This window comes from Gopherus evgoodei, chromosome 2 (assembly GCF_007399415.2).
Source record: "Gopherus evgoodei ecotype Sinaloan lineage chromosome 2, rGopEvg1_v1.p, whole genome shotgun sequence".
NCBI classification, from domain to species: Eukaryota; Metazoa; Chordata; order Testudines; family Testudinidae; genus Gopherus; species Gopherus evgoodei.
In genome coordinates this window covers 14,200,029-14,224,606 of record NC_044323.1, presented here as the reverse complement: position 1 = coordinate 14,224,606, position 24,578 = coordinate 14,200,029, and the positions used below count along the sequence as shown (strand labels likewise).

Below are 24,578 nucleotides of genomic sequence, written 5' to 3'. Positions count from 1 at the left end.
AAAATCATAAGTTAAATGTATTTTACTCCTGTTCTAACAAACTATCTTAAGAATATTTATACAAAAAACAAAGTAGTTTCACTTTTGTAAAGGCAAAGATGCAAGCCATCTTTTCACCTATAAAAATCATCTGTTTATTAAACAAAGTTTAGAGCCATTTTCTGATCTACTATTAATAGTCATTTATGACAAGTAAACTGCAGTATTCAAAACAGAATTTTTAATAAAACATTTAGACATACCTCTCCATTGTCCGACATTAATGTTTCTCGAACGATTCAACTTTCACTTTCGTGATGCGTCACTAAAAGCTATGGGGTATTTCCCAAAGTTGTTTTCAATAAAAGATTAGGGGTATTTCCCAATGGATGTTTTGAATGTAACATCAGATGTTTATGAATAAAAAGCAGTCACAGAATCAGTTGCTCCCCTATTCTATATGACACACAAGAGAAAATGGGTAAAGAAATAAGATTTGGTAGCCATACAGAAGGAGAGGGTCAGGGGCTATGTAGTGAAAGCTCGCTGAGCAAAATAATGTGGGCTTTGCTCGAAGTGAGGTGGCATGGCCAGCTCAAGGGGGAAGCTGATGTGGCATGGTCTCCTGGAAAGGGCCCTAAAGACCACAGTAGTGTCATGGTGATTAATGTTAGAAGTTCCATGGAAGGACTTAGACCCATACACTAACCATGCATCTGAGGAAGTGGGTATTCACCCACGAAAGCTCATGCTCCAAAACGTCTGTTAGTCTATAAGGTGCCACAGGATTCTTTGCTGCTTTTACAGATCCAGACTAACACAGCTACCCTCTGATACTTGACCCATACACTGCAGATTCTCTACCAGGCATGCAGACCTGGACTTTCCCAGAGATTAATCTGGCCTGTACAGCCACTAGTCCTACAAAACCAGCATCCCTGCTTCAGTGAAAGAATGATGCAGCAATGATGGGGTATTTCATAAGTGCAGACTGGTATATAAGTACTAAAATAATTATAGGTCTACATTTTCCTTTTCTGTGGCAGTGGCTATTTCTGCCCTTAACCGTTTGCAGGTAATCAAATCCAGCTTGGTCTTTGTGGCACTGTTCAACTTAACCATGTCAAAAAATCAAGCTTAATGGAAATGAGAGATTAGTTATTCTGGGGGGGAAATGTCATTATCTTTAGGATATGTGGCTATGGTGATAAAAAGTACGACCAGTTCCAGAACTTGGGTGTATTTTTAAATATAAAGTATCCAAATATAATAAGAGTAGGGTGGTATGCTATGCTCTATAAAGACCTGTACACACTAGTAAAACGCTATGGCTATGTCTACACTATAGCCACCACAGGGGCACCACTACAGTGCTGCAGCTGTAGTGACATAGTGCAGACGTTTCCTATAGTGATGCGAAGCATGTTTCCATTGATGTGGTTATTCCATCTCTCCAAGAGCTTGCCTACGCTTACATTGCTCCAGTAATGCTGTTGTAGCGCGTAGTAAAGATGCTATCTAGGCCAACAGGAGAGCTTCTCCCATCAGCACAGGTCCTCCACCTCGAGAGGTTGTAGCTATGTAGATGGGAGGCGCTCTCCCATACACACAGGGCTGCCCACAGTGGGAATTAGGTCAGTATAATGGTGTCGCTTAGGGGTGTGAACATTTCACACCCCTGAGTGATGTAGTTACAGGTAGTGTAGACCTGGGTGAAGAGGCAATTCCTACATCAATGGAAGAATTCACTGGGCGCTAGGTCAGCCTAACTACCGTGCTCAAAGCAAGCCATTTTTCACAGCCCTGAGCCACATAAGTCAATCTAATTTTTAAGCATCCATCTAGACCTCAGGTTTGCAGCTCACTCCCCATGCAGCTTAAGAGCTGCACTACAAGGGGGGGGGGAGGATTAAACACGTGTTATCTAGCCTCTCCCCACCTCTGATCTAACCAGGCCTGTCCGCCTAACACTGGGTGTCCACTCGGGGGGCGTGGCGAGCAACGGGCCCGGCCCCTGGCAGTGCAGACGAGCCGAGCCCCCAGCCCAGCTGCCGTCTTTGGCCCCAGCGGTGGCTGCTGGTCAGTGGCCGGTGCCGCGATACCCACGCAAGGTCGGCAGGTCACGGGGCGAGCTCCTCCCGGAGGAGGGGGGGATCTGCGTGCCGAGTGAGTGTGTCGGGGGGGGGGGGGCACCAGGCAACCCAGCGCCTGCGTCCCCCCGACACAGCAGGCGGCAGTTGGGGGCGGGGACAGTTGAGGAAGGGGAGGGGGCGGGGCCCGGCTGCGCCAGCGCGTGGCTGAGTCTCTCCCAGGGGCGGGAAGGCCCCGCCCCCACCCTCCGGGGGATCGCTCACCTTGTACCTGCAGCGGCTCAGCGAGCTCCCGGCCGTTTGTTTACGTCGCGTTCGCAGGGTCAGCGGGAGGCGGGGCAGCCGGCTCCCTACGGAAGCCCGAAAGCGGCGAAGGGTGCAGGGAACGTGAAGGCTGGCGCCGGCGCCGCCGCCATCTTAGCCTCAGATCCCTCCGCGCCCCGAGGGGGCGCCATCCGCCCGGGCCCCGCGGGGAGGGGTCCAGTGAGGTGACCGGCCGGGGCCCGAGCTTGGGCCTCGCCGTGGTAAAAAAGAGGCGGGGCGGGAACGGGAGACACCTCCCCAGCCCGCGGTCACTGTAAATGGGGATGGATTTGAACATCTAGCTGTAGCTCCTCTGTTTTACACGTCGAGGTAAGGACTTGGCGTGGGACAGGGTAGCAGCGAGGGAAACTGCTACCAGGAAAGAGAGAGTCTGGGAAAGAAGCATTCCTCGTTCTCTTACGTGCCCTGCTTTGCCAAGGTTTCCCCCCGCTGCTCGCGTCTCCTCCCTTCCCTCTTCTCACAGGGCCCATCTGCACGTGTAGGCGCCCAGGTATCCTGGGGGAGCCTCTCTCTGGCCTTGTCTGCATGGGGGAAGTTGACACCAGCATTAGCTATTCCAGGATCCTTATTATGGTGTAACTGAGCTACTCCAGAATAGCTGTGCTGGTCAATTTCCCTGTGTAGACAAACCCTGTTTAGGCAGCACTGTGACTGTAACCAGGATAGCTGATGTTGCAACCTTTTAAATGTCAATCCCACAGAAAGCACAGTCCGGTGAATAGGGCACTGAACTGTGTGGTTCAGGAGCTCTGGCTCTTCCACTGACCTCCCCTGTGACCTTGGGCAAATTGCCTCAGTCTCCTGACCTGTAGGATAGTGATGTTTACCTGTTTTTCAAGAAATAGGTCTGTGGCTGAAAAGTGCTATGCAAGAGCTAAGGCTATGAATATACTAGGAATGCTTCACTGTTATAGGAATACTGGTATACTATCCTAGCAAAGCATTCCTAGTGTGGACACAGCTGTACTGCCAGCCCACTACAAGTCCTGCCCAGGTCAATGGTATGGTACAGAGGACAGTGATGGTCATGGTAGTATGTAGTTATAAGTGCAGATTTGGGATTGTGGAGGGGCACAGAGAAAATGGCAGGAGTTGTTAGGGTGGGCTAAAATACTATTATGTTCCCAGCTGTTTTTGTTATCTTCATGAGCATGTGAGCAGCCTGTGGTGCACAGCTGCAGCTATGAGTCTCCTGAGGTAGCAGCATAAGCTCTGACAACCAGATGCAAATGTTCCCAGACTCAACACTGCTCCACCAAGCATAGGAAGGCTCAGGGGAAGTTTATGAATTAGTAGTGATTTGAAGTTGTGGTGGCCACAGAGAAAATGGAAGGTTTTTTATATGCTTTTCCTGCCCTAAAGAGGGCAGTGTGGCTGTGTTGCTGCTAAGCAAACTTAACCTCTCTTCCATTTTTTGCATGTGAATTTTCTCTGACTTTGAGATAGTGGCAGTAGTGAGGGAGGAATGGGGATCACCTATGGAGGGAATGAGGGAGTTTCATGCACTTCACTGCACACCCTTCACTTCTCCCTTTATGTCTCTTGTAGGGTTGGAGTGGCCATGGGGAAGTCAAGGGCTGTGAGGAACACAACTACTATCTGGAAGCCGTGTTGAGTCCTTAACCCACATTAGTCCCAGTGGGGCTCTGCAGATGCCTTGTGTCCAGGAGTGGTTGGTAGAGAATCCCAGAGCCCCTTCCCTGATTGCAGAGAAATGGAGGAGGAAGTGGCATGGGTCTCCCCTACCCCCACAGACGCTGCAGCTGCAGGGAGAAAGGAGAGGCTGAGACCTAGTCTACATTTAAAACTCAAGTATCAGAGGGGTAGCCGTGTTAGTCTGGATCTGTAAATGCAGCAGAGAGTCCCGTGGCACCTTATAGACTAACAGACATTTTGGAGCATGAGCTTTCGTGGGTGAATACCCACTTCGTAGGATGCATGTAGTGGAAATTTCCAGGGGCAGGTTTATATATATGCAAGCAAGAATCAGGCTAGAGATAACAAGATTAGTTCAATCAGGGAGGATGAGGCCCTCTTCTAGCAGCTGAGGTGTGAAAACCAAGGGAGGAGAAACTGGTTTTGTAGTTGGCAAGCCCTTCACAGTCCTTGTTTAATCCTGAGCTGATGGTGTCAAACTTGCAGATGAACTGAAGCTCAGCAGTTTCTCTTTGAAGTCTGGTCCTGAAGTCTTTTTGGTGCAGGATGGCCACCTTAAGGTCTGCTATAGTGTGGCCAGGGAGGTTGAAGTGCTCTCCTACAGGTTTTTGTATATTGTATATTATTAGGAATGGCAATATACAAAAACCTGTAGGAGAACAGGTAAGCTCATGCTCCAAAATGTCTGTTAGTCTATAAGGTGCCACAGGACTCTTTGCTACTTAAAACTTAGACCGGCATGACTATGTCATTCAGAGACAGTGTAGGCACAACTATGTTAACAGACGTGTCCTTCTGTCGACATAGATAATGTCCTTTGGGGAGGTGGTGTTCCTATACTAAAAAACTCCTGTTGGTATCTGCTGCATCTGCACTAGGGCACTATGTCATTATAGCTATGATAGTATAGGCTCAGGGTATGTCTATGATATAGCAGCTGTGCTCTGCTGCTGTAGCATCATAATGTAGATGCTTCCTACATCCTTGGGAGGGTTTTTTCTGGTGGTGGTAATTCATCTCTTCAAGAGGAGCTTGCTAGGTCAACAGAAGAATCCTCCTGTTTCCTAGCCATGTCTACACCAGGATTTAGGTCAAGCTACCTGTGGTGCTCAGGGCATGACATTTTTCACAGTCCTGAGTGATGTAGTTAGGTTGATCTAATTTTCAAGTGTGGACCAGGCATCAGAATATCTTCCCCTTTCAGAGAGACCTCAGCTGGTTTGCAGCTACATATGTGCACTGTAGGAAAACCTTAGGCCTTGTCTACACATCAAGTTGTATGCCTTTAGCTATGCTGGTAAAACCTGAGTGTGGACACAGTTATATCAGTATAAAGATATAATTAAAGTATATTGTATCATAGAAATGTAGGCTTGGAAGGGACATTGTGAGGTGATCAAATCCCAGCCCCTGTGCTGAGGCAGGACCAACTATACTTGAACCATCCCTGACAGGTGTTTGGCAGTCTGAAGGACAATGTTGTGTTCATAGCAGCCTTTGCAAGACTTAAAGCCCTTCTGGATGGAGCTGATGGCTTCTCCATTCACCGACCAGTCTGTGATCCTAGCCACAAGGCAGCTGGCATACAGTTTGTATATGGTGGAATAGAGAGAGATGGGTCTCCAGTTGCTGGGATTGTTTGGCTTGCCTTTCTTGTAGAGAAACACCATCATGGACTTCTTCCAGAAGCTGGAAGTACGGCAGAAGTGTTTGCATTTGTTGAAAATGGCAATTAATACCAGGCAACTGGGGTCTTGTTTTTTCATGAAGCTATAGCAAATACTATCTTTTCCTGGGGCTGCGTATTTGTTCTTTTGTAAATCTGGTCATTACTTCCCACGATGTAAAGTCTTGTTCCAGGTCCACTGCACAGTCAACCCAAGGTAAAGGATGAAGGTACACTAGACGCATCTTCTGTTGGTGTAGGCTGCATCTATGCTCTGGGGTTATGACAGCATACCTATGTGGTTCTGTTCATATGGTGCCATAGTGGTGTAGATACAGGCTACAACAATGGAAGAGGTTTTTCCATCGCTGTAGGAACTCCAGGATCACTGTAGGTCGGTTGGCAAAACTGTATCAGACAGATGTGTGGATTTTTCAACTCTCTGAGAGCAGTAGTTGTGTCAACCTAAGTTTTAAGTGTAGACCAAGCCTTAGGCCTGGTCCACACTACGCTGTTAAACCGATTTTAACAGCATTAAATCGATTTAACGCTGCACCCGTCCACACTACACTTCTCTTTATATCGATTTAAAGGGCTCTTTAAATCGATTTCTGTACTCCTACAAAACGAGGAGTAACGCTAAAATCGATATTACTATATCGATTTAGGGTTAGTGTGGATGCAGATCGACGTTATTGGCCTCATTCTTTTACAGTAGCTACCCACAATGCACCGCTCCAGAAATCGACGCTAGCCTCGGACCACGGACGCACACCACCGAATTAATGTGCCTAGTGTGGACGTGCACAATCGACTTTATACTATCCGTTTTATAAAATCGGTTTTAGCTAATTCGAATTTATCCTGTAGTGTAGACGTACACTTAGAAATTAACCCATGATCTCTGCCAACAGCCTGATTCAATAGCTCTGAGGTATGAGCCACCAGTTTATCTCAATAGAGTGTTTGCCACTCAAAGAGAATACCTTATTGAGATGAATACAATTAATATAAAAGCTCTAAGATATATGAACTGTCCATTCAGTTCAAAAGAATATTAAGTACAATATTAAAGTCTCTAGTTGTAATTTGCCCCCCCTAAATTGCAAGGAAGTCTGCAAAGATTTACATTTAAAAAGTAAGTCTTGCTCTACATTTAAAATGTAGGCTGACATTGCTATGTCCTCCTCTCAGAGTATGCTGTGTCTATATTTTCTGTGCCTTTTAATTATTGCCTAATAAAAATAGATTGTCTTCTATTGATCATTGATTGATTAAAAAATCAAAACATTAAAAAATAATAAATTACTGGTGATTTCCTGGGTTCCTTTGTGTGAGGCTGGTTAATTTAGTGCCCAGTCCAACTACCATTAAAGTAATTGGGTATCCCATCTTTGAATTTAATGGAAGCTGGATCAGGCTCTTAAAGCTGAGGGCAAAAACTTCACACAGTTATCAGCGTTTAACATCTGTGTTTACCATCCCTAACTGTAAACTGACTGGAGAACTCGGCCAAAAATCACCCCAAAGCATATTGCGCAGTTAAGATGATCCTGTTAAAAGTTCGGAGCAACTAATTCTGCGTAGTGTTCATTAATATTTGTAGACCATTTTTAATATAAAAGTTGTCTCATATTATTATGGTTATTAGGAAACTATATTTCCTTGAAGTTTGTCTCATAAAGCAGGTGCCCCACTTACTCAGAGCTTATTTTAAGACTTGTCTACAGGGGAAGTTGACTGGCAACTGGTATTCCCCTATAGCTATGCCAGTCCCTGTGTGGACACTCTATTCCAGAATCAGTGTGACTTTAGAATAATTATGGAATAAAGTCACTTTTATTTTCATAGACTCATAGGTCAGAAGGGACCAATATGATCATCTAGTCTGACCTCCTGCACAAGGCAGGCCACAGAACCCTACCCGTCGACTTTTATACAACCCCTAATCCAGGACTGAGTTACTGAAATCCTCAAAACTGGTTTGAAGACCTCAAACTGCAGAGAATCCACCAGCAAGCGACCCATGCCCCACGCTGCAGAGGAAGGGCGAAAAACCTCCAGGGCACCTGCCAATCCGCCCTGGAGGAAAATTCCTTCCCGACCCCAAATATGGCGATCAGCTAAACCCTGAGCATGTGGGCAAGACTCACCAGCCAGCACCCAAGAAGGAATTCTCTGCAGTAACTCAGTTCCCATCCCATCCAACATCTCCCCGCAGACCATTGAGCAGACTTATCTGGTGATAATCCAAGATCAGTTGCCCAAATTAAACTATCCTATCATAACATCCCCTCCATATACTTATCAAGCTTAGTCTTGAAGCCAGATAAGTCTTTTGCCCCCACTACTTCCCTCGGAAGGCTGTTCCAAAACTTCACTCCCCTAATGGTTAGAAACCTTCGTCTAATTTCAAGTCTAAACTTCCTAATATCCAGTTTGTACCCATTCGTCCTCGTGGCCTACATTGTTACTAAACTTAAATAATTCCTCTCCCTCCCTAACGTTAACCCCCCTGATATATGTTATATAGAGCAAGCATATCCCCCCGCAGCCTTCTTTTGGCCAGGCTAAACAGCCAAGCTCTTGAGTCTCCTTTCATAAGTGCAGGTGTTTCCATTCCTCGGATCATCCTAGTAGCCCGTCTCTGGACCTGTTCCAGTTTGAATTCATCCTTCTTGAACATGGGACACCAGAACTGCACACAATATTCCAGATGGGGTCTCACCAGCGCCTTATATAACGGTACTAACACCTCTTTATCCTTGCTGGAAATACCTCGCCTAATGCATCCTAAAATCGCATTTGCTTTTTTAACAGCCGTATCACATTGGCGGCTCGTAGTCATCCTGCTATCGACCAATACCCCAAGGTCCTTCTCCTCCTCCGTCGCTTCCAACTGATGCGTCCCCAACGTATATCTAAAATTCTTATTATTAATCCCTAAGTGCATGACCTTGCACTTTTCACTATTGTATTTCATCCTATTACTCTTACTCCAGTTTAAAAGATGGTCCAGATCTTCCTGAATAGTATCCCTGTCCTTCTCCGTGTTAGCAATACCCCCCAACTTTGTGTCATCCGCAAACTTTATTAGCACATTCCCACTTTTTGTGCCAAGGTCAGTAATAAAAAGGTTAAATAAGATCGGTCCCAAAACCGATCCTTGAGGGACTCCACTAGTAACCTCCTTTCTGCCTGACAGTTCACCCTTCAGTACGACCCGCTGGAGTCTCCCCTTTAACCAGTTCCTTATCCACCTTACAACTTTCATATTCATCCCCATCCTTTCCAATTTAACTAACAGTTCCCCATGCGGAACCGTGTCAAACGCCTTACTGAAATCGAGGTAAATTAGATCTACCGCATTTCCTTTATCTAAGTAATCCGTCACCTTCTCAAAGAAGGAGATCAGATTGGTTTGGCACGATCTACATTTAGTAAATCCATGTTGCAATTCGTCCCAATTACCATTGACCTCTATGTCCTTGACTACTTTCTCCCTTAAAATTTTTTCCAAGACCTTACATACTACAGACGTCAAGCTAACAGGCCTATAATTACCCGGATCACTTTTATTCCCTTCCTTAAAAATAGGGACTACTTTAGCAATCCTCCAGTCGTACGGCACAACCCCTGAGTTTATCGATTGCTTAAAAATTCTCGCTAACGGGCTCGCAATTTCACGCGCCAGTTCCTTTAATATCCTCGGATGGAGATTGTCCGGGCCCTCTGATTTTGTCCCATCAAGCTGTTCAAGTTTGGCCTCTACCTCAGTTGTGGTAATATCCACCTCCATATCCACATTCCCGCTTATCATCCCTCCATCATTGCTAAATTCCTCACTAGTCTTATTAAAAACTGAGGCAAAGTACTTATTTAGATATTGGGCCATGCCTAGGTTGTCCTTAACCTCCATTCCATCCTCAGTGTATAGCGGTTCCAGAATAGGGGTTCACATGTGGGATTTATACTGCCATAGCTATAAAAGCTCTAAGATATATGACATTAATATTTTGCTAAATAAGTGCCAATCAATTTCCCTATACAGATAAGTCCTTTAGTAACTTTGGCTGTGTAACACGTCAAATGGAAAGTTTACATCTCAGGACCAAATCTAATATTGAAGCTAATTTTGGAAGGTGAAGAATGTTTTTACTACTACAGAATATCAAAGAATGAGAAGTGATACATGGAAAAGAGATTCTAGGTTTTCTAGTCCATCCCTTGACCACTGTAAAATAATTCTCCATAGTGTTCAGTATTTCCTGGGGCTTTGCTCATTCCATCTTGGAATGACCCAAAAAATTGTTTCTCCACCATGACTCTTGGAAGTACATACTGTACATCTGATTTATCTTGTATTTTTATGTTAGCTGGCACCAATTCTTTGATTGAAAACCACATCACAACTTGACTAATTCATCTTACTATGGCGGCAACAACACCACCACAAGGCACAGGTGTGTTTCTAATTCACAGCTGGAAGAAACAATTAACAACGTGGGATTTATAATAAGGAAAAGTATTTGGATATTTGCTATATTTAATGTTGTTAAGGACAGCAACAGAAATAGGATCTGATGGTTTTATTCACTGTTTTAGGATATACGCAGGAAAATCAATCATAAATAACTTGTGAAAGTAAATGAATAATAAACTACATGTTAACTAGAATGTATTAATCACCCTTGCTACTGTTGTTCTAAAACCTGCTTCATTTGTTGCTTGTTAATACAGCTAATCGAATTTTGCAGTACTGAAATCTAATCCTGTTGGCTTAATCAGCAATTTTTGTAAATGCTAATCTTTGCTACGGCTTTTTCAAATGATTTGTAATCTCACTATGATAGGATTCTTGTCCCTCAAAAACCAGTAGTTTGGATTTAGAAAAAAAAAAAGAAATCAATGCAAAATGAGTTAACATTAGTTCCTATATCTGAAGGTACAAAAATGAGTATGGATAATCCTGATGACGCTCTAGGTATAAACATTCTTTATTGACCAATACCCTTTATGACATTGTAACTCATTTAACAGACTTCTCCCTCTATGAACTTCTAAAACATATTGATTGGCCCGTGCAAATTCTTACAAAATAAAGTACTAAACCTTTAGCTAGTAAATCAAAATTACTTTGAAAAATTAGTTTACTGAAATTTTATTTTAAATTTTAACTAAACTTTATACATTACTGAAATTTCTTTATGGTGAGACATATAATCCAAGTCTTTTTGCAGCTTCTGAGATCCTGGGTGTTTTTTTCTGAGGGAATGGATAGTAGTTTAGCTTCCTGGATATGGGTATACATTTTGTGGATGAAATCTGTTGGTGTGTCCAAATTGCTGAAGAGACTGACTTCAAAGGATACTTCTGGCAGATGCCTGAAATGGAATTGCTATTCTCTTCAGTAGGACTGTTTAACATACTTGAATTTCCCAGCTCATTGAGTGATACTGTGGATTGTTTACTTGCAGTTAGTGTTTTTTCATATGGCAGCATGACATTTTCCTTCATAGTCAATCTCTCATTGTCAAAGCTAATCTGTTCGTTCTTGCAGTGGGCAAGATCACATAGAGCCTTCTGATAATCAGCTTGTAGTAGACGGTGGATACCCAAGTGTGTACGCCATGGTGAACTGTCTTGTACATTGCCATTGGAAGTTAACTCCAGGGTGACCTTTCTGACAGGAATGTGTTCTTTAAATTCTTTTGGTTTCCTTGTTTCTTTATTAATTAAAACGGCATTGACCATTGATTCCCCAGGAACAGACTGATTCTCACCTGTGAAGAAAATGCATATTTCTGCATCACTACATTGGCAAAAATTAAAGATCCAACTTCCATGGTGTAAACTCAACCTTAGGGTCTCTAAGGAGTCCATGTGTCTGCACTTTTTCTCTGTGTCTAATTAGAATGCAAGTTCCTTTAGTATATGGGTGTGGGAGGGGAAATGTTGTTTCTTAGCTACAAAGTCCTGAGTACCCAGGTTGTGCTCCATCAGTCAATCAAATAATAATGGAGACTTTTATAAAGGAAATACTGACATTAGCATAAAACCCAATAATAAACTAGATCAGGGATCGGCAACCTTTCAGAAGTGGTGTACCGAATCTTCATTTATTCACTCTAATTTAAGGTTTAGCGTGCCAATAATACATTTTAGCGTTTTTAGAAGGTCTCTTTCTATAAGTCTATAATATATAACTAAATTATTGTTGTATATAAAGTAAATAAGGCTTTTAAAATGTTTAAGAAGCTTCATTTAAAATTAAATTAAAATGCAGAGCTCCCCGGACTCGTGGCCAGCACCCAGGCAGCGTGAGTGCCACTGAAAATCAGCTCGCATGCCGCCTTCGGCACCCGTACCATAGGTTGCCTACCCCTGAACTAAATGATCTTTTAGAAAGAATTCCTATGATGAACATGGGATCTCTTCAGTTGAAGATAGCTCCGTAGTCACAAAGATGCAAAAGCTCTATCTGTTTGATGATTATGATGTAACTATTCATACAAATTAAAAATATACACTAGTCCATTTGTTGTGGTATGTGCTTTGCTGCCCTGTACCGGATTGAATTGGAACTGCACAAGTGTGTCATAGGCTTTATATTACCAACAGTGCATTTATCTACATTAAGAAAAAATCTATTTTGACTATGTGTTAGCTGACAGGTCATAACTATCACATGGCAAACTTCTAGTGTAGACAAGGCAGTTGTAGTTTTAACATGTCAAGATAAATCGTTTATCCATGCCAGGGGAATTCCTATCTGTCAATTTAGGGCCAAATTCTGGCCACTTTGTGTCATCTGAGTGGCACAAAATGGCTGAAATGGAAAGAATCTGCCATCTTGGTTTTTTTTCCTCTCATCTGTGGATTTCCTTTTTTGCTGTTCCCTGACCCAAAGAAGGGGAGCTGAAAATAAATGTCTTCCACAGTCATCTAATAAAGAAACATTGTTTTAAATCAGGAAGGTGGCAAGACAGCAGCATTACCTGTATTGCGCCTCAAGTTCATGAGACAGTGCCATTTTCTGCCCCAACTTTACTCCTGCACACCATCAAATTTAATGAGATTGCAGAGGGGACAAAGTCAGGGTAGAATCTGACAGCGTTTATTTAAAGCAAAATAATGTGGTATAGCTTCTGAACCAGTTCTCCTCCCATGTCTGTCGCTGACTGAGGTAATGGGCCAGTTGTTGAACATCAGTGCTTCAGTTTTCACATTTATAAAATAGAGAATAATATTTATTAGCTAATCCTCATGGAGAGATGTTGTGAGGATCCATTAATAAATATTTGTAAAGCATTATGTAAGTATTATTGTTAATAACATACAAGATATAAGAAACAGAATTGCTGCAAAAGCAAAGGCAGTATTAGCATACAGCAATCAAACTACTAAAAACCAATGGTCTGCTATACATTTAAAATGACTAGAAGTTGATCCCTTAAAAATGTATGGCTCCTACTGACATTTCTACAAGTTCTCATTAAATGTATTTTCAGTTGGTGTATATGTTGTTTAACATAGGAGTTGTGCAGTGTGCTTGTCTTATGTTACTGTAATGATTAGCAGTAGGTGTGTCTGCTGAAGTAAGGAGTCTGAAAGTTATTAAAATGGAAATTTTGGGGACAGAAGAGTGTAGATTATATTTTGACAAAAAAGCATCTGAACAGTCATTTAAAGTTAATGAGATCACAAGCACTAGATAGTGCAATGAGACCTTTCAGCCTTGGATTTGAAATCAAAGTGGTGTTGAAAGAAAATAAGATTGTGTTTTTACAAATATTGTAATTGGTTTTCCTTTGGTGCAACGGCCTTTACAGTGAAATACTTGAAGGTGTGCCAGATCCACCTGTTTCACTGGTAATTCTCAAAACAACAACAAAACACTATTTTTTTCAAGATACTTCTCTTAAAAGTTCTTCTCTCTGTTTATGTTCAGAGAGAAGATATAAAGTTTTTTGCTTTGAAGATAGACATGCCATCCCACTTTCCCACATTCAGGATCTGCAGTAATCCATCGAACTCAGTAATGACCTTTTAACAGAACTGTGGAGGTTATGCAGTAAGTTATATTAGCAGTTTATTACATACTCTCCAACATTCCAAGGTAAGGTCTTTATTTAAATCTTCTTGCACTGAATGGAACTTTTTTCTATTTAATAAGTGTATATAATGGTTTTATTCCAAGTGTATTTATTGTTTAGGCCTTTTCACTTGCACTTTCATAATAAAGGAACTATGATTACAGGGTCTTTACATTTTTCAAGGTTTTTGAGTGACACAAGTTAATCAAATTTCACAGGAGCTTTAGAAACTCTCTGAAGAAGCTTTCTATAGGCATGTGTTATTGTATGTGACTGTCTCCTATTTTATACTTTGGGTGTCCCCCTAGTCTAATTCCCAGGGTAAGCAATACTTTTTCATTTCCTAGTCTATGATAAATAATGAGTTCATTGGCCTATTTTTCCCCTGAGTGAAGATTTTCAAAGCCTTCCACCTCCTGTTCCTGAATATCAGAAGGAGACTGAAGTGTCACCGTGTGTGTCACGGGAAGGGACAGAAGGAAATCAAATGACTCCCCCACTTACCAATTGAAAATCTGAGAGAACTGATAAATCTAGAAAGTGTTCTAAAAGTCACCAAATCAGGGCTCGGGCAGACAGAGATGGGAAGTGACCATCCAAAGCCAGGACTCGTTGGAGAATGTCTTGCTGCCAGTCCCCTCCCGATTAAATCAGGACACAAGTTTTGGATGATCACGACTACTTTGTTATCAGGGGAGGAGAGGCGGTCTCAAATATAATCGTAGAAATAAAATGCTGGAAGAGACCTTGAGAGGTCATCTAGTCCATACCCCATGCTGAGGCAGGACCACGTACACCAAGATAATCCCTGACAGGTGTTTGTTCAACTTGTTCTTAAAAACCTCAAACGATGGGGATTTCACAACCTCCCTTGGTAACCTATTCCAGTACTTAATTGCCCTTATAGCTAGAAAGTTTTTCTGAATATCTACCTAAATCTACTTTCCTGCATTGCTTCTTGCCCTCTCTTCAGTGGACATGGAGAACAATTGATCACAGTCCTCTTTATAACAGCCCTTAACATATTTGAAGACTATTATCAGGTCTCCCCATAGTCGTCTTTTCCAAAGATTAAACATGCTTAGTTTTTTTGGACCTTTCCTCATTGATCAGGTTTTCTAAACCTTTTATTCTTTTTGTTGCTCTTCTCTGGACTTTCTGCAGTTTGCTCACATCTTTCCTAAAGTGTGTCGCCCAAAACTGGACACAGTAGTCCAGCTGAGACCTTTCCAGCGCTGAGTAGAGTGGGACTGTTGGGTCTGTTACAGGAGTGGGTGGATGAGGTTCTGTGGCCTGTGATTTGCAGAGCTTAGGCTAGATGATCACAATGGTCTCTTCTGGCCTTAAGGTCTGTGAGACAATTACCTCTCATGTCTTACATACAGGACTCTTGTTAATACACTACAGAATGATATTAAGCTTTTTGCAACAGCAATACGTCATTGATTCATATTCAATTTGTGATCCACTATAGCCCCCAGATCCTTTTGAGCAGTCGTACTGCCAAGCCAGTTATTCTCCATTTTGTGGTTCTTCATTTGATTTGTCCTTCCATTTTAAGTGAAGTACTTCACACTTATCGGTACTGAATTTTATCTTGTTGATTTCGGATCAATTTTCCAATTATTCAAAGTCCTTTTGAATGTTAATCCTGCCCTTCAAAAGACTAGTAACTTCTCACAACTTGGTGTCATCCGCAAATTTCATAAGCATACTCTCTGCTCCATTATCAAAGTCATTAATGAAAATATTGAATAGTATTGGATCCTGGGCAAACCCCTGTGGACCCCTCTAGATATGCCCTCCTGCTTTGACAGAATACCATTGATAACTATTCTCTGAGTGTGGTTTTTCAACCAGTTGTGCACCTACGTGATAGTAATCTCAGCTAGACATTTCCCTAATTTTCTTATGTGTGTGTCATGGAACAAATAGGCAGGATCCATAGAATTTAGGGATTTATTGGTCAACACGAAGACCCTAGGCTGGGATTTTCAAAGTGTCATAAGGGAGTTAAGTGCCCAACTTCCACTGCATCAGAGTGGGAGTTGGGAACCTAACTCCTGTGTGCTCCTTTGAAAATCCCACCCTTAATTGTGAAAAGGTCGACATTTGAAAAAGAATGCAGCCATCTTTCCACGCACTGATGGAAATTACTGCTACCTGAGTACTCATAAGTAGTTGGGTATTAATAAGCTCCCCAGTTTGTTAACCTTAAAAACATGGAACTAGATTGTCAGCCCTGCCAAAATCCTTACTTAGTGAGGGCATGTGCCTCTGTACAGTGTCTCGTACCTGACTGGTGCATCTGGAAACTACTGTAACATAAATATTAAATAAAAGTGTAGTACCCTGCTGGACAGTGCTCTTAGACAGAAGAACAGTTAGCGGGTGCTACCGTCAGGGATCTCTCAGAGAAAAAGGAACATAGCCATCTTTGTAGCCATCCTCTGTAATATAAATGTGCTGCCCTCCCAAAGTTATTCCATCAACAGTTTCATGTGTCTGAATGATTGTGTTTTAGTGTGCTGGCCAAATTTCAACTCAGATAATTACATTCAATTTATTTGCAGTCTTTCTGGAATTTCATTTGGATACAGTGCATTTCACTTCCTCTCCTAAACTGTTTTGTATTGTTGCTATGTTCTGTTAAATACTTGAGGTGTTTCATCCCAGATGTAGCTGCATTTCAGTGTTGGATAAACTGGTTCTTCTGTATGTATATACTTTCCCTCTTCATGGGGTTAATTAATATTTATGTTTCAATGCCCTTGAATTAAAGGAGATATAGAACTGCATCTATTACATATTATTATTTAATTACATTATTTACTTTTTCTGCACTTCTACATCCAGCCAGAATCCAGAACTGCCGAAAAATGCGCAGGAAAATGTAACGTAAGAAATAGGCTAAATTATTTTAACACACACCAAATTTGGTTTGGACACAGGTTTGGGGGTTCTTAGCTTATCAGATTTATTTCATTCTCCTCTGAAATAAACACCAAACTCTGTTAAATCACATTAATTTTATTCATGCTGCAACTATTAAACTAAAGTTTAAATTCCTTTCTTTACTTTCATGGCTCTTCAGATCAGCTTAGAAAGAAAAGAGAAGCAAAGCAATATAATACCTGTAAACAATATTGTAATAAACTTTAAAAAATTTGCTAATATTGGTTATACCAAAACCTGTCTGATGTGGCAGCTAAGTGTCACATGTCATTTCTTTCCCTGTGGGCACATATTCAAAATAATATACAGTGAAACCACTTCCATCAGGCACCCCTCTGAAGCTAGCACGTTAAAGTTACACCCGTTGTTCCGAGAATAATTTAGCTCATTTTAAACTAAAGCCTATATTCTGCTTGACTTTTGCTGCTGCCGTGGTTAGTCTTTTAGGACAGGCTTCATGGAACAGGTTAAAACAGGAAGAACAAAAGGTGCTAGACAGTATTGTTAGGTTAACCATTTGGAAGCATTAAGGAAAGCAGAAATCTGACAAGAGCTATATGCTGCAAACACTATTGTCAATTAACGCTAAGTAATTGGTACCTATGAAAATTAACATTTGCAGTATCAAGAATTGCATGTAACTTACATAACAATATCTTAAAATACATAAAATCATCTCCAACAAACATTAAAAAGTGTTTCACTGCTTCCTTTTCTAATTTATTTGTTAACTATTAGACCAGGGGTTCTCAACCTGGGGGTTGTGAGGTTATTACTTGGAGGGGTCGTGAGCTGTCAGCCTCCACCCCAAATCCCACTTTGCCTCCAGCATTTATAATAGTTTTAAATAAATTAAAAACACTTTTTTAATAATATAAGGGGGGGGTCACTCAGTGACTTGCTATGTGAGAGGGGTCACTAGTACAAAAATTTGAGAACCACTGCATTAGACTACATTTCAGTGGAATGAACAAAGAAACAAAGACATCAGCCACATGTAAACAGTCCACTTTGTACTTTCCTTGTAAGCTGTGCATAAGCATTCAAAAGTATCTTAAGTTAATGAAGACTTAAAGGAGTTCGCTTGAACCCTCTACATTTCTCAGGTTTGGTCTATGAATCTGAAGCATACCTGTTTTAAACACAATAATGTGTGTTTGCAGCTTTTGCTTCTGTTTTATACAGTCATACTGCTCCTCAAGTAAGCTTACGTCCATCTTGGTTGGCTGCGTGTCACAGTCTGAAGCCTGTTGCTCTGGTGTATGAGTCACTAAGAAAATACCACAGATACATTTGTAAGCTTGCACCATCTGTTTCCACAAGGAAGACAAAGTTAAGCAGAAGCAAGAGACGTCCTTCATTATGTTTGCAAAGAAGAAAATCAAGTTTGCAACATTTAAAATGTTCCTAAATGAAGCAATAACTTTTTGGTACATATAGCAGCCCCTTTCACTGCCTGGTGCATTCAGAGTTGTAGATTTCAATCAGCTTGTTTTCAGATACATTCAGTGTGTACTGAACTTCAGAAAACATTTAACGACAAGATCCGTTCAATTGAATTTAATGTTTACTTAAGGTTGAGCATATGAATCTTTGCCAAAAAACACAGTGAAGTACAAAACACCATTGAACAAAACAGGTGACCAAAGGATTGGATTATATTGGTTTATGTAGTAATCTTAATTGTTAAAGAAACACCCTTATGTTCCGTCATGAGAGTGGTTCCGTTCAGACTTTACATTCAGGATTATTCTATGCATTTTCCACTCAGCCCTCCCAATCTAATTGTTGCTGCTTTGCCAAATATCTTTAAAAAGTAGGTAAAATTCACAGTGAAGAAACGTGCATATCAGTCTCCTTTCAGTGTGTGTGCATTTGGGACTGTAAACTGTGAACCATCGGGGCTGCATGCCTCAGTAGATAAGGCATAAGCTTGGGAGTCAGGAGTTGGAAATTCTCGAATCTGGTCCTGACAATACCTCATTTAATTTTCCTGCCTTTCAGTTATTCTATGTGTAAAATGGGGGGAAATTTTACCTGCTCTCCTTTGTAAAACATTTTGAGACCTACGGAACTGCCTTCCCAAGGGAGCGATGGGGGCAAAACACCTAACTGGTTTCAGGACTGAGCTTGAGAAGTTTATGGAGGGGATGGTATGATGAGACTGCCTACAGGAGAATGTAGCTGATGTGTGACTGCTAGCAGCAAATATCTGGTAATGGGACACTAGATGGGAAGGGCTGTGAGTTACTACAGAGAATTCTTTTCCCGGTATCTGGCTAGTGGGTCTTGCCCACATGCTCAAGGTCTAACTGATTGCCATATTTGGAGTCAGGAAGGAATTTTCCTTTGGGTCAGAGAGAGACACCGGTTTTTTTTCACTTTCCTCTGCAGCATGGGGCCTGGCTCACTTGCTGGTTTAAACTAGTGTAAATGGTGGATTCGCTGTAACTTGAAGTCCTTAAATCATGATTTGAGGACTTCAGTAACTCAGCCAGAGGTTGTGGATCTGTTACAGGAGTGGGTGGGTGAAGTTCTGTGGCCTGCAATGTGCAGGAGGTCAGATTAGAGTCTAGTCACTAGATGATCATGATGGTCCCTTCTGACCTTAAAGTTTATGAGTCTATCAATGAAATGTGCTAGAAGTGTGAAGTATTAGTAAGGCTTTTGCACAGTTCCCACATGACATTCTTATAAGCAAACTAGGAAAATGTTATCTAGATGAAATTACTATAAGGTGGGTGCACAATTGATTGAAAGACTATACTGAAAGAGTAATTATCAAAGGTTCACTGTCAAACAGGGAGGACCTATCTAGTGGGGTCCCTCACTGGTCCTTCCTTAGGCTGACACTATTCCTAGGGTCCTTCAAAACATTAGAGATTTGATCTGAATTCAACACATGAAATTCAATAAAGATAAGTGCAAAGTAGTTCACTCAGGAAGCACAAATACAAAACGGGGAATAATTGGCTAAGTGGTAGTACTGCTGAAAAGGGTGTAGGGTTTATAGTGGATCGCAAATTGAATATGAGCCAGTAACGTGATGCAGTTGCAAAAAAACTAATATTTTAGTGTATATTAACAGGAGTGTTGTACGTAAAACACAGGAGGTAACTGCCCCACTCTACTCAGCACTGGTGAGGCCTCAGCTGGGGTAATGTGTCCAGTACTGGGCAACATACTTTAGGAAAGATGTGGAGAAATTGCAGAGTCAAGAGAAGAGCAATAAAAATAATAAAAGGTTTAGAAAACCTGACCTATGAGCAAAGGTTAAAAAAACTGGGCATATCTAGTCTTAAGAAAAGATGACTGATTGGGGACATGATAACAGTTCTCAAATATGTTAAGGGCTGATATAAAGAGGACAGTGATCAATTGTTCTCCATGTCCACTGAAGAGAGGTTAAGAAGCAATGGGCTTAATCTGCAGGAATGTAGATTTAGGTTAGATATTAAGAAAAACTTTCTGACTTAAGCTCTGGGAAAGGCTTCCAAGGGAAGTTGTGGAATATGCATCATTGGAGGTTTTAAAGAATGGATTGGAGAAACACCTGTCAGGGATGGTCTAGGTTTACTTGGTCCTATCTGAGCACAGGGGTCTGGACTTGATCATTTCTCAAGGTCCTTTTCAGCACTACATTTCTATGATTCTATGTTTTCTGTTCTTATGAGTCTTATAGAAGTTATTTCCTTTGGTATCCAAGCCCTTGCAAAGACATTCTTGAGCTCATGTACTACTGTAGGTGCGTTCATGGTGCACAATGGGATGACTTCGGGATACCATGTGGCTTAGTCTACTATCACCAGTATATAACAGAATCCCAATGCAGTCTTTTCAAGAGTCCCAATAAATTCACCCTTACCCATTCGAAGGGTACACCCACCACCGGGAGTGGAATCAGGGGCCTTAGACATCTCTTTGGGTCCTGCCAAGTGGCATTCGGGACGCGAGGCATAGAAATTGTGCACTTTTTGGTAGATGCCCAGTCAGAAGAACTTACGGGCCACCCTCTCCATCATCTTTTCTCTCCCCAAGTGCTTGGCACACAGGACCGAATGGGCTAGGTGTAGTAGGCTGTCGCAGAACTTTTTTGGTACCCGCAGTTGGTGCCATTTTTCCTGGGTTTGGGTGTCTCTCATCACTCAGTATAGCCATTCATTGCAGAGCTCGAAGTGGGGCCACTGCTTTGCCTACTGGGTTTCACCCTCTTCCCCCTCCAGGACAGCTACCTGCCCCCAAGCTCAGCTCAGAATCATTTCCTCCCTTTGTTCCTGCATGAAGTCTTCCTCTAATGGTAGCCAGTCAAGGGTTGCTTCCTTGGATATGCTTGGGATAGTGGGCTGTTGGGTCAATGTTCTTGGCTGGCCTGAGGGACCCCGCCAGGACCTTTCACCTTGTCCTGTCCCATAAGCCCCTGTGTTTTGGGGTTTGGGTCGACCTCTGCCAGGGGTTCTTTGTTCTGCTGCCGCAGGAGTTCTCCAAAGTATCTCCAATCTCATCCCAATATTGTTGGGTAGGGCAGCATTGTCACTAAGCTGACTCAGCAAATCTCAGTGAGGCCTTCTACTTTAAGTTGCAGTTTTGTCATGAGGTAGAACTGCATATCCCTGTGGATGTGTTAGAATTAGATAGGGGCTGCTGGCTCCGTCAGGGAACTCCGCCAGGCTTGTCTAGACGATGGTCTGGCTGCATCCAGAGTCCACCAGGCCCTGTCACTGTGATGCCATTGACATGTCCTGGCAGCAGCATATTAGTTGGACCTGGCTTGGGTGTCTGCCATCCATGCCTGCCCATAATTGCGGTTCATAAAGGAGCACTCCTGCCTGAAATGCCCCTCCTGTCCACACTCAGCCTGGAGCTCGCAGCCCCACCCCCTTACCATGCGGCTCTGAGCAGGACGGAGCTCAGGGGCCCCGCTCGAGCCACGCTGCAGCTGTCCAGGAACGGTCCTGGATGGGCTGAGGCTCCGGGTGAGGGGGGAGCCGGGGTTAAGGGGTTGGGGCCAGAGGGGTTGGCTAAGGGGCAGGGAATCCCAGGGACAGTCAGGGGACAGGGAGGGGGCAGAGGTTGGGGGGGGCAGCCAGGGGACAGGGAATGGGGGGGTTGGATTGTGGGCATTCTGGAGGTCTGTCAGGACTCTGCGGTGGGGTGGATAGGGGTCAGGGGTCAGGAGTGGGGTCCCCGGGGTGGTGTTTGAGGGTGGGGTCTCTGGGGGACGGTGAGGGGACAAGGAGCAGGATGAGTCGGGGATTCTGAGGGGGGTGGGCAGTTGGGGGGCAGGAAGTGGGTGGGGGTCAGATGGAGTCAGGGCCAGGCTGTTTGGGAGGCACAGCCTTCCCTACCCTAAAGCTCATTCAGCAGTTTGAGGCTTGCCGAAGAGCTAAGCTGTTAGCTTTTCCATTAGGGCTATCATCTCTTTCACTTCTCAAATGCCAAATTATAGTCTATATTTAATTTCAGTGCCATAGGGAGATTCATGTCAGGGGAGGGTAGCTTCATTTAAAATTAGCCACTGGGGAGGGAATCACAAGAGAAGAGCAATCCTTCCCAACCCTACCAAGGGAAACACCCCCCCCCCATTCCCTGAGGCTCCAGAGGGGTTTAATTCAGTGGTTCTCAAACTTTTATTACTGGTGACCCCCTCACATAGCAAACCCTTCTGAGTGCGACCCCCACCCCTTATAAATTAAAAACACTTTTTTATATATTTAACACTATTATAAATGCTGGAGGCAAAATGGGGTTTGAGGTGGATGCTGACAGCTCGTGACCCCCAGTAAAACGTCATGACCCCGAGGGGTCCCGACCCCCCAGTTTGAGAACCCCTGGGTTAATTTAATTTTACCACCCTGTGTCATTCACATGCATGTGCTATTTTGAGCATTTCAGTTTTCACAACATAGGCTCATCCCAGATTCTGGAACAAGTCAAATGCTCAGTTCGTGGAGTATGTACATAGCTATACTAAAGACAAACCCACAGTAACCCGCTTCAGTTTGTGAGGGACACCATGGAGCCAGTCTAGGAAACAGATAAATGCATGCAAGGTAAGTCCATTATGGGCAATTAGCCAAGATGGGTAAGGAATGGTGTCCCTAGCCTGTTTGTCCAGAGGGGGAGATGGATGGTAGGAGATCACTTGATCATTACCTGTTAGGTTTACTCCCTCTGGGGCACTTGGCATTGGCCATTGTCGGTAGACAGGATACTGGGCTGGATGGACCTTTGGTTCGACCCAGTATGGCTGTTCTTATGTTCTAACCTAAATGAACCCAAAGTTATGGAGAGAGATATGAGTCAAGGAAGCCAGCAGAGTATCAGAAACCTGGAAAAATCTCTGACTGGATGGGCTCAAGTGTTTGGTCACAAGCTGAGGTGGTTCAAAAGTTTTGGATTTTTTTTAAGCAGAATTTTTTTATTGTTTCTATAAACAATCAAACACAGCAAGCAGCAAATATTTGGCCACACACTTCTGAAACCCCAAACCATATTCAGGTTTTGGCAGACTAATTTCAGCTTTTCAATTAAAAAATCCACAACAAATTTTAAAGGAAAGCAGACATTGTCCGTGATTTTTTTCTGCTTTTTAAAACTCCTAGTTTTCGATCTAGAAAAAGTTTTGATGGAAAATATTTGTCCAACCCTTTTAATGAGCTTTAGTGCCTTTTAGCACTAGCTGATGCTGAGAACCAGTGATACCATGTAAGGAAGTTTTCTCAAAACTGGGTTTGTGCCGAGATGCAGAGGTTTATTTTCCCAGGGCTGCCGGGGGGGGGGGGAGCAAGTGGGGCAACTTTGCGCTGGGCCCAGAGGGGCCCACCCGAGAATATAGCTATTGTATAGTATTGCCATTTTTTTATGGAAGGGGTCCCCGAAATTGCTTTGCCTCAGGCTCCCTGAATCCTCTGGGCAGCCTTGGGTCAGAGTCTTGCTTCCAGGAGTCCCTGCCCTTGGCATTAGTGAGGATGGGCCCTCAGTGAACACATAATTCTCCTTTAGGATGCCCTCTGCCAGTGCTGACGGCCAATGGTGCTTTACCCATCCCTTCACCTTGGTTGGGAGACTCTGGGTGAATTGTTCTAACATGATCATTTCCTCCATCTGTGTCACGTCTGTTTTTCTCGGTCTAACCAGTGCCAACACTGGTTCTTCAATTGTTGAGCCACCACCTGGGGCTGGGTTCCAGGCAGGTACTTTCTTTGCAAAACCTCTGGCAGAACATCTTGGGAGTTGATATCTAGGTAGTCGAATATGGCTGTTTTTACCTTGGTGTAGTCTAGTGCTTCAGGGGATCCAAGCTCCAATAGGCTGCTTATGCAGGGCCAGTCAAGAATGGGGGTATCAGGGTGGCCCAGTGTTCTGGTGGCCAACATGCAGTGGTGGTCACCCATTCAACGGTGAGCAGGAAGGCTTTGGGGTCATCTCGGGGGCCCATTTTCGTGAGCCAAATGGGCAGCCCACTTGGGAAGGTGTCTCCTATGGATCTGGGTGCTGTGATGTTGGATGTCCCCTGGGGCTGTAATAGTTTTACCACCTTCTGGATCAGGCGTTTTTGTTGTGCCTGGCCCTGTGCCACCAGCTCCCAAATTAGCTGTTGTTTTTAGGCCATTTGCTGTTGTTGCTGGGCCACAGTCTGTTGCAGTATTTGCCCTTGTTGCTGCTCTTGCTGGGCCACCTGCTGTTGCTGGTTCTCCATCATCCATTCCAGCAGCTCTGAATCCATGGCCTCTTTAGGGTCGTTCAATCGGTTGTCTGATGGTCCTTTTAACAGGACTTGGGTGATGCCTACATTCTCCACCATGTGTCAGG

General features: G+C 43.1%; 3 protein-coding genes across 4 annotated transcripts in view; 1 reads left to right on the top strand and 2 right to left on the bottom strand.

Annotated features, from left to right (window-relative positions):
* NUB1 (negative regulator of ubiquitin like proteins 1) overlaps window positions 1–2,427 on the bottom strand; it is a 41,250-nt gene extending 38,823 nt beyond the window's left edge. The window contains exons 1-2 of one of the 2 annotated variants that reach the window (XM_030550014.1): window positions 2,334–2,427; window positions 243–435 (exon numbers count right to left, since the gene is read on the bottom strand). In XM_030550014.1, the coding sequence (XP_030405874.1) occupies window positions 243–250 (8 nt within the window). In that variant the 5' untranslated portion in view covers window positions 251–435; window positions 2,334–2,427. The remainder of the gene's footprint in view (window positions 1–242; window positions 436–2,333) is intronic. The other variant, XM_030550015.1, reaches the window with a different exon arrangement.
* A 148-nt stretch (window positions 2,428–2,575) lies between these two features.
* Window positions 2,576–24,578, top strand: part of XYLB (xylulokinase) — a 200,056-nt gene continuing 178,053 nt past the window's right edge. The window contains exon 1 of the mRNA XM_030550027.1: window positions 2,576–2,702. The gene's annotated coding sequence lies outside the window, so the exon portion shown is untranslated. The remainder of the gene's footprint in view (window positions 2,703–24,578) is intronic.
* Window positions 10,689–18,324, bottom strand: C2H9orf152 (chromosome 2 C9orf152 homolog). Its single transcript, XM_030550033.1, has 2 exons — window positions 17,899–18,324; window positions 10,689–11,498 (listed from the first exon to the last, which is right to left on the bottom strand). Exons 1-2 carry the CDS (start codon window positions 18,200–18,202, stop codon window positions 10,921–10,923), a joined length of 882 nt encoding a protein of 293 aa, XP_030405893.1. The 5' UTR covers window positions 18,203–18,324; the 3' UTR covers window positions 10,689–10,920.

Excerpts from the sequence above, each read along its gene's own strand:
- C2H9orf152 (XM_030550033.1), bottom strand. The coding sequence starts at position 18,202 with ATGTACCAAAAAGTTATTGCTTCATTTAGGAACATTTTAAATGTTGCA. Across the intron at positions 11,499-17,898 it reads CATTATTGTGTTTAAAACAG|GTGAGAATCAGTCTGTTCCT; the intron begins GTATGCTTCAGA and ends TTTTCTTCACAG.